Source organism: Ochotona curzoniae, unplaced genomic scaffold (genome assembly GCF_017591425.1).
Source record: "Ochotona curzoniae isolate NIBS_2020 unplaced genomic scaffold, NIBS_Ocur_1.0 scaffold_2587, whole genome shotgun sequence".
Classification (NCBI taxonomy): Eukaryota; Metazoa; Chordata; class Mammalia; order Lagomorpha; family Ochotonidae; genus Ochotona; species Ochotona curzoniae.
This window is the reverse complement of record NW_024467096.1, coordinates 484,729-501,200: the sequence shown is the minus strand read 5'-3', so window position 1 is coordinate 501,200 and position 16,472 is coordinate 484,729. Positions and strand designations below refer to the sequence as shown.

Below are 16,472 nucleotides of genomic sequence, written 5' to 3'. Positions count from 1 at the left end.
TCTAATGCTCCCTGGTTGGAGCTGCCGCCCATCAGAGAGGTGTCCACAGTTTCTCTACTAGGCCTTCCCAGACCCAGATCTTGCAATCTCAGTTGGTTTTGCAGTCTTGCTTGACAGGACTTGCCCCCACTCCCAGCACTTGCTAGCTGATGCTGCAGCAAAGCCCAACCAGCTTGTACTTACTCTGGCTCATGCATACCCCAGTGGATATGGCTGCTTAGCCCAGCCTGACTCTCCCACTAACCCAGCTCACATGTAGGCCAATGAGTATTGTAGCCCTGCCTAGCCAGGTCTGCTCCTTGTCCCAACTGTCACACTTACCAGTGGGAGCAATGGCCCAGCAGGAGAGTCCTCAGACCCCCTAACCAGGCTAACTACCTCCCCATCCCCATGGCCTTGCATGTGCTAGTAGGTGCCATGGCCCAGTCAGTCATGGCGTGCCTCATCTCAGAATTTGCCAGCATATACTGTAATCTGGCCTAGCACAGTGTGCCTGATTCTAGCTCATGCTGGTTGGTGCTGTGGCTTAATTTGGCCTAGCTGTCCCCAAGTCCTAGCCTTAATATGAACTGGCTCGTGCTATAACCCAACCCAGCCTGTCCTGCACCCATCCTTTTTTCTTACATCTATCTATCAGTGAGTGTTATTTGTTTATTTGTTTTAATTATATAAGTTTTATTTTTGATAATTTTACATATTTGATTAGGGTGCAAAGGGTTAAGGGCTAGAGGAAAGTGGTGTGAGACCATTGTTTTTACATTCTCTTTTTTCCTTCCTGTATCTGTGGGGAGGAGAGAGATAAGGGGAGAAGCCTCATCCAGCCTTCCAACCATCCCAAGGTCCCTGATGTGGGGCAGGCTCCAAGAGTCCTGCTCTAGTGGTGTTGATAGTTCAAAAGTTCTGTATTGTTGCCAATCTTGCCAATCCAATAACAATGAAATCTCTCCAGATGCCACTGGCTGAAATAGTCTCCATCTGCCCAGATCTTCACTGTCAATGGTTGGCTGGCGTAGTTGATCAATTTGTTCTATCCTCCATCCTCTCTTATAGTACCAGGTGTCCTCTGCAGGTTCCAGTGTGCTGCCACATCCTCCATGTGCACCTGGATATGCTGTCCACTGCTCTGTCTAAGCCACTGAGGAGGCCCAGCTCTGACACATGTATTCCATGGTCAGACTATGGAACCTGCAATTCTTTTCATGTTTGGAGTTCTGAGTCCAAGTGGTTCAGTTGGGGGATTCCCAAACTTACTTCATCTGAAGTGATCCCAGACTTGATTATTGTGTGTGTATGCCAATACTAGATACAGTACAGTCTGTCGCCCAAATTGGCCTACACACACACTGTTAGTTGCAATTGCTGGGTCAGTTGTCTCCAGCCCTGTCTTCTATACAAACTAATGGGTGTTGCAGTCCCGCCTGATCCTGCCCACCACACACTCATCCCCCATGCGAACCAGTGGGAGCTGAAGCCTTGTCGGAACAACCTGCAATAACTCCCAATAGGCGCACCTCCTGCCCCGGTTCCCATGCTTGCCAGTATGTACAGCACACTGGTTCTGTCTGACTCACATCCCATTCAGCTTTTATATGTGTCAATGGGCACTGAAGCCTAGTTCAACCCAAACAGCACCCCCTATCCAGCCCATATATGTGCCAGCAGGTGCCACTCTTGGTCTAGCCATCCCTGTCCTAGCCCCGGTTCTCATGCTTACCAGTTGGAATGGCAACCCAAGAGGGAGGTGTCCACAGTTTCCCTAATGGGATTACTCCCACTTCTGGATCTTACACTCTGCAGGGGTTCTGCAGTTTAGCTCGACAGAGTTATCCCCTTGTGCCAGCATCTGCTAGCTGATGCTGTGGCAAAGCACAGCCAGTCCTCATCCCCTCTGGCTTATGCATGTACCAGTAAGTACAGTCCACCCAACCTGGCTTGTTTCTGATCCAGCTTACATGCAGGCCAACAGGTATTGTAGCCCTGCCCAGCCTGGTTGGTCCCCAATCCCAGCTCTCATGCTCACCCGTGGGAATAGTGGCCCAGCAGGGGAGCTCCCTGCAGCCCCCCTACTGACTTCACCCACTTTCCCCAGGTACAAGGTTGGGTACAAGGCTCATCTTGGCATGGCTCACCTCACCTCGGCATTTTCCAGTGGGTGCTGTAGCCTGGCTCAGCATGCCCACTCCAGTTCCAGCTCACGCTGGTGGGGACTATAACCTAACCAGCCCAACCATCCCCCAGTCCTGGCCCTAATGTGAACTGGCTGGTATTGCGGCCTGACCTGGCATCACTCATATACCATTCTGGCTCTCGTATTTGCCAGTAGGTGATATGAACTGGTGCAGCCAGGCTTGCCCCTACTTAAACCAAAGGTGAGCCCATGGGTACCATAACCTAGCCTGGTCTGGGCTGCTCCCTTTCTTGGTTCATGTGCTCAACTGCAGGAACTGTGTCCTGACAGAGGAGTTGCCAAGCTCCTCCATCAGAACTTCTCCCAGTGCCAGATCTCACACACACCAGTGAGTCCATAGCCAGCCCTACACTGTGCTGGCAGGCACAGTGGCGTTTCCTGACCGGTCCTCACTGATTCTGGTTCTTACTGTTGGGTAATATAGCCCAGCCAGTCAAGCCTAGTCCATACCCAACTCAGCTCATGCATGGCTCAATAGGGGCAGAGACCTAGCCCAGCCTATCCTACACCCACCCTGGTTATCATGACACCAATGGATGCTGGAGTTTAACCCAGTCTGGCATGCCCCAGACACAGTCAGCATCCATGTCAAGGGAGACTAAAACCATGTCCAGACCAGACTGCAGCCCCCACTCCGGCCCTCGTGCTCAACAGTGGGACCCACAACCCAGCCATAGTGTCCCCTTTAGCTCCCCAACCAGGCCTGATCCCAGCCATGGATCTCACGCATGGCAATGGTTACTCTGACCCAGCTTAACGTAGCCACTCCCCTGTCTTGGCCTTTGCTTTTGAATACTGCAGCCTGGCCTGGCCCAGCTGGCCCCCAGTCCTAACTCTATCTGGCAGGTGCTGCAACCTGGCCCTGTTCAGTCTGCTCTCATCCCCCGATCATGTAAACCAGTAGGTGTGGCAGCCTAGCCCGACCTACCATGCACTGCATCCTTGTTTCTGCACTTGCCAGTGGGCTATGGTTTTGTTCCACCCTGCCCGGTCCACCCCATTCCGAAACCAACTCACATACTTGCCGACGGCTGGAGTCACCTTGCCCAGCTTGCTGAACACCCAGGCCTTGACCACATGCTCATCAGCAGGAACTATGACCCCTAGGGAAGTTACTCAGGTTCCCCCACTTGGCACACTCCCAGACCCAGATCTCATGCATGCCAGCAGGCACTTTGGCCCTTACTTGACATGGTCTGCCCTATCCATGCCAGCCTTTGTATGAGTTGATGCAGTCTGATCTACCCAACAACATGTTTTAGGGTGGTCACAGGGGTGCTGCAGGCTAGACCTGCTTAACTTGTTCCCAGCCAAGTTGTGCTGGTGAGCATTCATGAATTCCATGGTCACTCCTAGCTCAGCCCATCACCATCCCAACTCTCAAACCAGCGGGATTTGTAATTTCATAGGGTTGGGCCCACATATCCGCCACAAAATCTATACCCAGACCTCGTTCTCTTGCATGCTGGTTGGTGTCATGGCCCATCTAATGTGACCCATCCCCTGATCTGACTCTCACTGTCAAGTACTGGGATCTAGCCCTGACAGACAGGCCTTCAGCCATAGCTTGCATGTGCACTGGCATGTGGTGGTCAGCCACGTTCCATGCTAACAAGCCCAACACAGGATTCCCATATAGGCTGGTGCATCAGTCTGATCCATAAAGATATTCAGGTCTCTCCCCTCCTAACCACCAGGCCTCAATCCCCTCACTTACCTGCAAGTACAATGGCCCTGTCGTTGGGTGTCCCTCAGGATTCATTCCTCACCTACACATACAGTGGCCTTATCCATGGATGTCCCTAGGCAGTAATTCCATACACCCAAGTCCCCAGAGCTCACCACCAAACAGCCAGTGTGCGAAGCCTGGCGCCAAGGCCCACAAGCTCAGGACCCTTCCCCCACCTAACAGCAGTGAATGGGGAGCTAGGATCCCCAACATGAAGCCTGGACTGGCACGGGTACTTCCAACCAAAGCCACATGGCTGGGGGATCCAGACACCCACTCTGCTGCTCAGACTTACCTGGACTCCTGCCTAGTGGGTGTTATGAACTGGTCCAGCATGGCCTTCCTCCACACCTGACCCACTTGGTCAGGTGACCTGACCCACCTGGTCTGGGCTGCTCCCAATCTGTTCTAATAGAGGAGTTCCAGCTTACCTACTTTATTTAGTCTTTTTGTGAAGAATTTTGAGTTTTGTTAAATGCTTTTAATGTGTCTATTAAGTTGATCTTTTGTTTTTAGTTTATTCAGATGATGGATTAAAATAAATGATCTTTGAATGTCAAAGCAACTCTGCATTCCTGGGTTACATTCTACTTGACCATGATGTATTGTCCTCTTTGTGTATTGTTAGGTTCTTACTCATACAATTTTGCTTAATGTTTTTGTGTTCATGTTATTAACGGACATTGCTCTACAATTTTCTTTTCTTGCAATTTTTTGCTAGTAGCAATATTAGGATAATGCAGTCTGATAGAGTTAGAAAGTATTTCTTTCAATTTCTGGAAACCTTTTATATGATTGTACAATTGGTACTTAAAAATATTTTAAGTACTTCACAATGATGTATTATTGAAAAACACTATTGGGTCCGGCCCAAAGGCTTAGTGGCTAAATCCTCTCCTTGTATGCACCAGGATCCCATGTGGATGGTGCTTTGTGTCCTGGCAGTTCCACTCCCCATCTAGCTCCCTGCTCTTGACCTGAGAAAACAGGGTAGGATGGCCCAAAGCCTTGGGACCCTACTCCTGCGTGGAAGACCTAGAAGAAGTTCCTGGATTCTGACGTCAGATTAGCTCAGCACCAGCTGTTGCAGCCACTTGGGGAGTGAACCAGGAAACAGATCTTTCTCTCTGTCTCTCTCTCTGTAAATCTGCCTTTCCAATACAAATAAAATAGTAATAATAAAAAACACTACTGTTTTTGCTTTTGCATATGTTTTAAGTCCATGTAATTTATTATTTTTGTTTAAATAATCGATTATCTTTGAAGATATTTGTCAGAAGTAAATGCTGTATTTTGCCATGTCATGACCCTTTCCAATGATTTTATTTTTCTACATGAATCCACAGTTTCATCTGGCATCATTTTTCCTTTTGTCTCATTATCTGCCATCCTAGTGCATGTTAGTGATGAATGCTTTCAGCTTTTAGACATCTGAAAGTCTTTATTTTGCCTTTGTTTCTAAAAGATACCTTGTTGAGTGTAGAATTCTGTATGAAGGTTTCGTTTTCTTTTTTCAGTACCTTGAAGCTGATTTTCCACTGTTGTCTTACTTGCTCTTGTTTCGGATAAGTCTGTTTTCTCCCTTATGTTTCTCTACACATAGTATGCCTTTTCTGATTAATTTGTCTTTGTCATTGGTGTGGAGCAATTTGATCAGGCAGTTGATTTGTATTTCCCTTGCAGAAACCTTAAACCATCGAACTGGCTGGGTTCCTTTCCTTTTATAGGTTGCTAAAAGTTCAGATCCTCGTTTCTGTCCCAGTTTATGAATGCTGTGTATACTCCTTGCCTGAGCCTACATCATAATTCTTTTTTCTCTCTTCCTTGATATTTTTCATTGTGTTTATCCTGTCACGGCATGTATATTTTTCATTTTAGTTTTTATAGTCGCAAAAATCACACATTCTCATTATTTTAACTGAAGGAGTTCATACATTTATGAAAATCCTAAAAATTTCTCCTTTACCCACTTCATCCTTCAATACCACCCCAGGTGTTAAAAGCAAGAGTGGCAGGTGCTGTGGTGCAGGGGGTTAATCTGCCTCTTGATATGCCGAGTTCCCACATCAGAATGCTGTTTCGAGTCCAAGCTGCTCTGCTTCTGCTGAAGCTTCCTGCGAGTGCAGCCACAGCAGGGAAAAGGGTGGCTCAAGTAGGTGGGCCCCTGCTATTAATGTCGGAGACTTTGGTAGAGTTCCTGATCAAACCCTGGTTGTTGTAGACATATGCAGAATGTACTAGTATATATGAAAGCTGTCTCTTCCTCCTTCGTTCTGCTTTTCAAATTAGATAAAAATAAATGAACATTTTTAAAATAGCTATCAGCAATTTGATGTGAAAACTACCACATCTCTATGTGCTCATATAAACATATCTAGAAAAACTATTGTATTTAAGACCCCTTAAATCCTTGGCCAAAATGTAGGATATGAATAAATTAAACAATGATAAAGTTCATGGTGACAATGATGATGTCAATATAGAGTTCCTGAAAGTTTATTGTGTTTCATCTTTATAGACTTGAAGCTTCCTGGGGGCACTGACTCTGGAGCCTTGTTCAGAGCACACGAGCCACTTTCACTCCGGTGTTGTATAACCAGGAAACAAGGGCAAGTTTGAACCTTGGTTCTTTTGCAGATCATCAAAGACCTGCAGTTGCTGGGGCTGGTGACAGCCCTGGTGATGGCTGATGTGATCCTGCTCGTGACCTGGGTGCTGACTGATCCCATCCAGTGCCTGCAGATCCTTGGTGTCAGTGTGACGGTGAGGGGCTCAGTTCCTGGGTGTGTACTGTATGTGTGTACCGTATAAGCCTCTGTGGAAACACAGGGGTCATTGTCCCAGCAGCATTCTCCTTGGAACAAGAAGATAAAGGACTCTGAGGGGAAGGAGCATCAGGGACTGTGGCTACCATGAGCACCTTATCCCTTCTGCTGGGCAGCTGCCTTCCCTCCTGCCCCACATGCCTCTCTGGAGGCAATCCACTGAGATGTCAGCACACTGCAGTCTATCTGATTATGGTCTCTGCTTCCACATTAGCGAAATAATGAGAACTGTGAGCTGCAAAAGTTGTCTTTCTCCACCTCTAGAGAGGTAGAGGTTGTATTTGGAGATGATCTTTAAGATTTAACTCAGATCCCAGTTCTACCAAGCTACCAAGTTATTTAACTTCTCTAAGTGCCTGTGTCCTCATAAGGAACATGGCGGTAATTATACTGCTTCATAATGCTAAGGTGAAAATTAAATGAAGCAATCAGCTGAAGGACTTAACTGTATTGGTATATCACACTCAGCTAATAGGAAGTAGTGTGTGTGTCTCTAGTTTCGCACTAGACAATTGGTCATTTTGCTGAGCCAATGCTTGAGTTGCTTTGTCAGGGAAGTATGTAACTGAGGGACAAGCCCTGCTGCCACAGCATCCCCATGTCAGCACAACCAAACCAACATATGCTTGAGTTCAGAGTGCCTCTCCTTCCAGTGGTGTCACTGTGCTCTATGGTTATTACTGCCTAAAGGGGAACTCGTGTGCTGCAGAGTTCTCACTCTGAGGTGTTCACCAAGATCTACTGTGTGTGTGTCTTCAGTAATCGTGGGTGTCCTCAGGCCTGACTCTGTGTCCCTCCTAGGTGACAGGGAGAGACGTGTCCTGCTCTTTGACCAACACACACTTCTGTGCTTCCCGGTACTCTGATGTCTGGATCACTCTTGTTTTGGGATGCAAGGTTGGTAGCCTCGTCTCCTTGGATGAATCTGTCTGTCATGAACAAAATGCACGTGAAGAAGAAGCCACAGGATCGATGAGGTCTGTTGATGAGGAGAGCACTGTCAATGTATTATCTCACAGCCATGACCCTTTCTGTTCCCTATACTTCTGATGTGTTTGGAAGCCACTCTGGGTGCCTTCCTTAAGTCTTCCCCTAGACCACCTGGAATCTACCCGCTGCTTATCTTGTTTCTTGGTCTCTCCTGCTCCTACTCAAGGGCAATGATGAGAAAACAGCCTATCCAGCTGCACTTGGCCTCCTGAGGGCCCTTATCGTGCCTCTGGTGTCTTGAATATTTGGGTCAGGCCCACCTAACTTTTTCATGCTGGTTAGGGGCAAAACTGACTATAGACACATCAGTATCCATGGTGTCTTTTGAGGGGCTCCAGCTGCCCCATGGAGCCTCTCAGCCCCCAAACAACCCAGTGTGGGTGGAGTCTGCACATTGACCATCAGGGCAGAGCTATCTGGTTGACCGAGCACTGACAGGGCAGACGGAGTTTTTGACAGAGGTTGGAGTTCTTTAAAGGTCAATTTCCCGATTCTACTACCCCTTGAAGAGTTTTCAGGTGGTTGCTTCTGAGACACAGGCCTGGAGATGGACAGACCCGCACAGGGAACATTGCTTTTAAACCATGTGCGTTTTTCTAAAGGAGCTTCCAGGAAGTGAATAGGTATGGGTCTCTAGGATCTTGCTAATGTTGAAGGACGTGGACTTTTTCAGCATGCAACAGAACTGAGCTTGAATTCTGCCATGCCCTCTGGAAGCAGTTCCACATTCTGCTTTCATACAGTCCCAGCCCATGGCCAAAGCTCAAGAAGTGTCCGTGCTGCTGCTCTTTTTCCCTCTGCCCCCAGTGGTTTTGCACACACACTGCCTCTCCCGACAGCTGGGTCCCTGTGGGAGAACATGCCCTCCCTAGCACAGAAACCTAGCCCCACTCCCCCAGCAAGACACTCTCTGGCCCAACGGATCTTTCTCCATTGCCCTGCTTTTTTTTTTTTTAAGATTTATTTAATTTTTATTCAAAAGGCAGATTTTTACAGAGAGAAGGAGAGACAGAGAAAAACCTTCCATCCATTGGTTCACTTCATAAGCAACCACAATGGCTGGAGCTGAACCAATCCAGAGCCAGGAGCTTTTTCCTGGTCTCTGAGGCTTTGGGCCATCCTCCACTGCTTTCCCAGGCCATAAGCAGGGAGATGAATGGGAAGTGGAGCAGCTGGAATACAAACTGATGCCCACATGGGATCCTGGTGGTTGCTGGCAGAGGATTAGCCAATGGAACCGTCATGCTGGTCCATCTCCATTGCCTTTTATACACTACCATTTCTTTCTACTTCACTGTAATGTCTGCACAAAAAGGAGAAAGATGTTAAACATCTGAAAACTGAGCCAGACTGCCATAAGTTAACATCACCAGAGCAGCACCCTAGTCTCCACATGAAGTTCCAAGACTCCCCATCGGAGCCTGTTGCCTACCCTATACCCCTTCCTCTTCCACAGTGAAAGTGAATGACACAAAGATCAGCCGTGAGCCATTCAACAGGAGCCATGAATGTATAAAAGCTTTATTATCAAGAATTTGATCAAGAATTTATGGAATGAAAACATTTTAGTAGAATCATATTTGACCATTTTAGAATCACAAAATTATTTTCAGTTTTAGGAAGTCTTATTTGTTTCTAGAATAAACACATCAGAATCAGAGATAGAGATCTTTCATTTGCTAGTTCATGCCCCAGATACCTACAGGTCTGTATGCTCCAGGGTGTATACCAGGCTGAGCTGAAGCCAGGAGCCAGGAATTCCATCCTGGTCTGCCCCTTGGATAACAGGAACCCAAACACTTGGGCCATCTTCCACCGCCTTCCCAGGCACATTAGCAGGGAGCTGAGTCAGTAGGAAAGCAACTGGGACGCAAATATATGGGATTCTGAAGTCACAAGAAGCTGCTTACCCCACCCTGCCACAATGCTGACCTCTTTCATTTATTTTTTAGTGCTTTACTAATGTCTTCACTCTACACCTGATGGCGTCAGCCACCCAAAAGCCTCACTGGCTTCCTGTGTCCTTGACTCAGTGATGATCCAGGTGTGGGACAGTGAACATTAAGGACACCTGGAAGGCACCACTGCCCTGCGGACTCCTCCTTGACTGGCCCAACCAGTCCCCCCAAACCATATCTTTAGAGCTATCTCTGCCAGTGGGGCTGGCTGGTCATGTGATGACAGGGTTACTGGGAAGTGTCCTGCTGACACTTGACTGCAATCTCATTATTAGCTCTCCCTCCAAGTGCCTGTTCCCTCCCCTACCCCTTCCCCTCTGGCATCTTTGATATAAGCATAGACATCCTGCTCATCCTGATCCTACCGGACCTGGCACTTAGAAAGCCTATACCATGCCTTCTGCCTTGCACCACTGTTTGCTGCCCTATGCCTGGTGTAGCACATTGCACATAGTCGCAGAGGTGAGTGTTTTTTGCATTCCAGTGTCTGTATTATTGATTAAAGCTTTGATCTCGTTTGAATGCAGCACCTTCTGGGAGAGGCAGCACTCACTAAGAGGTGCTGTGAGTTATTTTTGCCTTAGTACAGATGAGAAATCTGAGAGCAGGTTTTTATTCCTGGGAAGAAGAAAGAATAGGACCCAGGGTGCCTTGTGTGGGGGCAGGGAATATCACAATGAGTGGAAAGTGTAGATGGAGCGTTTGCTGCCAGTGCTACGCTACAGCCTTACCCGGGTCCCAGCCTGCCTTTGTTCTCCTCTTTTTCTACCCCTCATCTCCCATAAACATTCACTGGCACAGAGCCTCTGCTGGCCTAGAGAGATTCTTTGTGTAGATTGGAAAAAGGCATCCCTTCCAGGCAGATGCAGTCTCGCAGGTGCAGAGCTTGGCAAGCAGATGGTGCCTGTGGGCACATGAGGAAAAAGAGCCCCTTCCCCCAGGCCCTGCCCCTGCCATGGTGCATGACTTGACAAGCAGACCACAGGTCAGTTCTGGCTTGCACGTGGCCTGCAGCTTTGTGCAATATAAAACTGCATGGCAGTTGCCGTGACACTCCCCCACCAGCAATACCAAGTGCCCACTGCCTTCCTGGTACCTGACAGTCCTTTATGAACAGTTTTACCCCACTACATGACCCTTACCCCTGAGCCCTGATGACTATCTTGCTGATTTGACTGAGTGGTGCTCAGTCAAGGTAAGGGAAACCATACTGATTAAGAACCTAGCAGGTGCAAGGCCCTGCTCTGAGGATTTTCCTGTGCATTCTCTTTGTGATCCCTCCTAGCAACCCTTTAAGAGAGGTGTTCTTTGTTCCAGTTCTACAGGGGCTGACCCTGACCCCGAGCCTGATGCTCTTGGACCTGTTGAGCTACTTCTCTGAGCCCTGGGTTCTCCTCTCGCTTGCAGGGTCTGCTGTTGCTGTGTGGTGCCTACCTGGCCGGCCTGACTGACCATGTCAGCTCACCCCCTGTGAATCAGTCCTTAACTCTCATGGTAGGGGTCAACCTCCTGCTGCTGGCTGCTGGGCTGCTTTTGGTGGTCACCAGATACTTGCAGTCCTGGCCCAACCTGGTCTTTGGACTCACGTCTGGAGGCATCTTTGTTTGCACAACCACAGTCAACTGCTTCATCTTCGTTCCCCAGGTATGCTTTCGGGGCCCAGGTCGATGGGGAGGGAGGTACCGGAACAGGTATCTTGGTTACTCCCATGATTTCTCCAGCCATATGACATGGCTTACTTTGTTTTTTTGCTGATAGTGTTTTATGTCATTTATTAGAGAGTTTAAAGAAAGGCAAGGATCCTAATGAGCTGGGCCTCCTCTGTCCCTGCTCTGTGTCCTGCAGGAGGCGGATTCTGTGCTCTGGTCAGCAGGAGGGACAGCCACAGTGGCCAAGCTCTAGCAGCTGACCCACTTCACCTTCACAGCTGCAGGGCCTGTTCCTCAGAAGTTGCTTTCACGAACCTCTTTTCCACCCAGCATCCCTCTTCTGCTTCACTCGTTCCCAAGCCCCTCTCCATCTTAACAGTATTGTTCTGGGAATGAGGAAATTGGTATTTCTTTCTAATTAGTTATTGCAGAGTCACAGTGAAAAACCAATTTGGAATTTTTTTTAAAAGATTTATTTTTTTATTATTTTTTTATTGGAAAGGTGGATATACAGAGAGGAGAGACAGAGAGGAAGATCTTCCATCCGATGATTCACTCCCCAAGTGAGCGCAATGGTCCATACTATGCCGATCCGAAGCCAGGAGCCTCTTCCGGGTCTCCCACCCAGGTGCAGGGTCCCAAGGCTTTGGGCTGTCCTCGACTGCTTTCCTGGGCCACAGGCAGAGAGCTGGAAGGGAAGCGGGGCTGCCGGCATAGAACCGATGCCCATATGGGATCCCGGGGGTGCAAGGTGAGGACCTTAACCACTGCGCCACCGTGCCGGGCCCTGGAATTTTTTTGACTTAAGCTCCTTTCTGTTTTTATTGGAGGAAAATTTAGAACATTCCTCTTCTTTTTACAAAGAAGGAGAAATCAAAATGTGTTTCAACTATCAGGATTAAGAAAGAAATGAAATGAGGGAGGACAGAAGTAGAAATAGCTAGACAGTGAAGAGGAAGAACAGGAATCTGAGGCATCAGAGACGAAAGTGATGCCTTTTGGTTCATGTTATGCTCTAAGGACCAATGAACAAGATCTACCCAAGTTAATGAACTTGGCAGAAAGCACTTTCTCCTGTCGTCTTAGCTTTTCTTTCCTTCCTCGTGAAGCTTCTCTCACGCACCTCTCTTGTTGGGATACCATTCTGATTCCCACCACAACTTCTGAGTGATGATGAACTACTTCCTCATGAAAGAGCTCGTCCAAAACTTAAGTGTGTAGGTTTTAGTGTACTTACAAAAGGGAAAAATTCACTTTGAGGCATGATAATATGAAAACACACATACACCAATTCTTAAGTATGCATTTTTAGAAGGAATTGGATTTGTCTCATCAATAAAATTCAGAGAGTATTGTCTCTTTTCAATTACAATAAGCCACCAGTCAAAGGACAAAATCTTAGAGAATGAAATATTGAATAAGAATGAAAGATATGATATTAAATTTCAACCCCCATGGCCTGGCGCCATGGCCTAGCAGCTTAAGTCCTCACCTTGGACATGCTGGGATCCTATATAGGTGTTGTTTCTAATCCCAGCAACCCTGCTTCCCATCCCACTTCCTGCTTGTGGCCTGAGAAAGCAGTCGAGGACGGCCCAAAGGCTTGGGACTTTGCACCCATGTGGGAGACTCGGAAAAGGATCTGGGCTCCTGCCTTCGGATCAGTGCAGTACTGGCTGTTGAGGTCACTGGGGGAGTGAATCATTGGGCAGAAGGTCTTCCTCTCTGTCTCTCCTCCTCTCTGTCTATATAACTGACTCTGCAATAAAAAATAAATAAATCTTTAAACAAAAAAAAATTTTTCAACCCCTAGTAGAAGCTTGGGATGGGCAATTGGACACTAAAAAAAATCCAATGACTGGTTAATTTAAGGAAACAAAACCAATAAAAATGAGAAACTAGAAATATAGGGAACAGACCTATCAATAAAATTTATGAATAAAGCGGGAGCCTCTGAAAGAACACTGGAATTTGGAAAGGAAGTAATCATTAAGGAACGATTAGAAGATCAACCCTCTTGATTTGAAACAAGACTGCCTTCTGGGAGAGGAACAAATCAGCAATTCGTGGGACATGGCTTTCTCTTGACCTTCACCCCTCCCCACTGCCCACCTTGATTTCTAAGCCTCAGCTTCTGGTGTCTGAGTCTTGACCCATGGCCAGTGGCAATTTTTTTTGGTATATTCCCAGTCCTCATTGATACAAAATGCAGGGCGAAGCACAGCCTGGACTGTGCTGTTTAGGGTTGAGCTAAGCAGCAGTAAGCTGTGGAGTTGGCGAAGTGGGAGTGGCAGTGGGGATTGCTGGAGAACACAGGAACTAGTGGGTACACAGTGCCGGCCTTTCTCTCACCTCCTTGGCTGGACTTGCCCTCTCCGTCCGTTGTTTTCTTGCTCTCTCCTTTATTTCCTTCATTTGTTCTCATGATTCTTTTTTCCTTTTGAATTAAACATGGTATAAAACTTAAAAACAAATTGCAACAATCTACTGTATTTTCAGTATAGAAGGCACATTCTTTTTTTTTTTTAAGATTTATTTTTTTAATTTTTATTGGAAAGGCGGACATACAGAGAGGAGAGACAGAGAGGAAGATCTTCCGTCCGATGATTCACTCCCCAAGTGAGCACAACGGCTGATGCTATGCCAGTCCGAAGCCAGGAGCCTCTTCCAGGTTTCCTGCGTGGGTGCAGGGTCCCAAAGCTTTGGGCCGTCCTTGACTGCTTTCCCAGGCCACAGGCAGGGAGCTGGATGGGAAGAGGGGCCGCCGGGATTAGAACTGACGCCCATATGGGATCCCAGGGCGTGCAAGGCGAAGATCTTAACCACTGCACCACCGCGCCGGGCCCGGCACATTCTTTTTTGACAAAGCAAAGTTTTTTCTGGTTTGTCCCTGAATTTAATTTTCTCCTCTGGCTCCGAGGACTTTGATATAGAAGAATGGTTCTCCCAGTGAGCTTTGCACTGTGTATTCCCTAGAAAAAAGTAGGACACTAGGTAAATTTGGTAACGTGTTTAAGGAGAGCTATGCAGAGGACAGGGATGGCAGTTTGCCATGGAGTGGACTCCTGCTTGCCATTGAGTTTTCACCGGGCACTGTGATGGCAGGGGTTTGCTAAAAGCAAAGGCACAGATGCACCCCCAGGGCACTAGGCGGTGCTAGAGAGTTGGGTGAAATGGATGACAGTGCAGCAAGTGGACTAAGGAGTGTTCTACACAGGGACTCAGGAAATGCCTAAGTGTTTATGCCAAACGCTGAGATCATCACCAGCAGTCAGCCCGCCTCTGCTCTCTTAACCTGAATGCGACCCATTCCTCCATCCTCCCACGCAGAGGCAGGAGGGTCCTGAGGCACACTATTGCTTTCTGCTCTAGCACCTAAAGGGTTTCACCTGCTCCTCCATGATCTTAGGACTTCTCTGCCTAATGGGCAACTGATGTCCCAACACCTCTGCCAGACTAGTGAGCTTTTTAAAGCTTGTTTGTTTCTATAGCCTTCCATCCATCTGTTAATTGCTGGGGACATGCAGTTAAAGCCATGGCCCCACCTCTAAGTCCAGTGGGGAGCTGACATGAAAGGAATTGCAATATGCCTGTTAAGTGCTTTGAAGATGGCAAGTCATGCAAGGTCAAGGAGGGCGCACCCTGACTCTCTGGGAACTCAGTCGCACCTTTGCAGGATGTGGGGTGTTTGGGGTCAACCTGGAAGGAACAGCGAAAGTTCATGGAGCATGTGGAGGAAGGACAGTGGGTGGCACCACAGATGGGATCACACCACAGCCAGCAGCAAAGAGATGTGGGGGGCAATTTTCTGTGGGTGTATGCTATGCTTGGCCAAGAAGCACCGAGCGAAATAAGGAGGAAGTGGCAGGAGGGCAGAAAAGCCGCTGTGGTGAGCTTCTGCGGACCCTGGTGCACCTGTTGTAGACTTGACATTTAGCCTAGAGTATTAATTTCCTGTTGCTGCCGCTGCAGAGTCAACACCTTACCACAAGCACACCTATAACATCTTGGAGATCTAGAGCTGAGAAATCTGGGGCAGGACTTATTTGGCTAAACCCAGAGTGTCCCCTTCTGAAGACACGAGGGGAGTCCCTTTTCTCATCTCTGCTCCTGCACTTGTCGGCTCAGGAAGATGGCCTCTTCTTCTGCCTTCCGAGCCAGCAGAGACATCTTCGGCTCTCTTTCTGACTTGTTTCTGTTGTCACACCTCCTGTCACTTCAACCCTCCTGTCTTTCTCTTGTAAGGACTCATGTGCTCACCTGGCTAATCCAGAGTAGCCGCCCCATCTCACCACTCTTAATCACGTATGCATCACTCCTTTCTCTATGTGAAGTAATGCGTTCCCAGATCCCAGGCATGAGGTGAATGACTGTCTTTGAGGGACCATTACTCATCCTACCACACCCATGGGGCCCACAGGCTGTGAAAACAAGACTTTTTTTTTTTTTTTTGAGCGGTCCTGGAACTGGCATGTGAGGATCATTTACACATGTATTCTGGAAATCCTGAAAGGGTCAGGTATTAAGAGTCAGGATCTTTACCAAGGAGGCTAGCGATTTTAGTCAAGGGGCCCCTTGGCTCTTGATACCAGCTCAGGGAGCAATGAACCAGAAGTCTTGCAAGAACATTTACACCAGGTTGGGCTGGTCTTCCAGGGACCCTGCAGAGAGGGCTGCATCTAGGGATGCCAAGGAAATAAAGGAAGACCTGTGTGGTTAGTACAGGGTGGGCACTGAGAGAGATCAAGGCAGCAGTGCTAGGATCAGTGCTAAGAGAATAATAGCTGCCTCGTCTGCTGAAAGCCATGGAGTGACCCATGGTGTTAGTGGCCGGTAGATCCTGAGTATGTGAGAAGCCTGTGGCATCCCTCTGTAAGGAGACCGTCGCCTGAGAGGGTGCATGCCTGTGACTTGGCACAGGCCACACAGATCCTGGTACCCAGAAGATTCACGCTGAGTCAAGAGAGGACCTGAGAGGATTTGGATGTATATGGAAATGAATGGTGACATGTAGAATCCTATCTGAGATTTACAAAATGTAGGTCCCACTGCATTGTCAGTGCTTGATGAGTGAGCTGAAACAGTGGTCACCTCAGCTTCATTAGAGCAGAAGAGTCCTCAGCACCCATCACC

At 47.9% G+C, this 16,472-nt stretch overlaps 1 protein-coding gene across 2 annotated transcripts in view; it reads left to right on the top strand.

Moving 5' to 3' along the window:
* The window catches only part of GPR156 (G protein-coupled receptor 156), a 68,832-nt gene that overhangs the window by 39,788 nt on the left and 12,572 nt on the right, over nt 1-16,472 (top strand). Inside the window, exons 5-7 of one of the 2 annotated variants that reach the window (XM_041002885.1) lie at nt 6,555-6,668; nt 7,544-7,639; nt 11,098-11,334. In XM_041002885.1, coding sequence (XP_040858819.1) covers nt 6,555-6,668; nt 7,544-7,639; nt 11,098-11,334 — 447 coding nt within the window. Of the gene's footprint in view, nt 1-6,554; nt 6,681-7,543; nt 7,640-11,097; nt 11,335-16,472 lie in introns of both variants that reach the window. The other variant, XM_041002884.1, reaches the window with a different exon arrangement.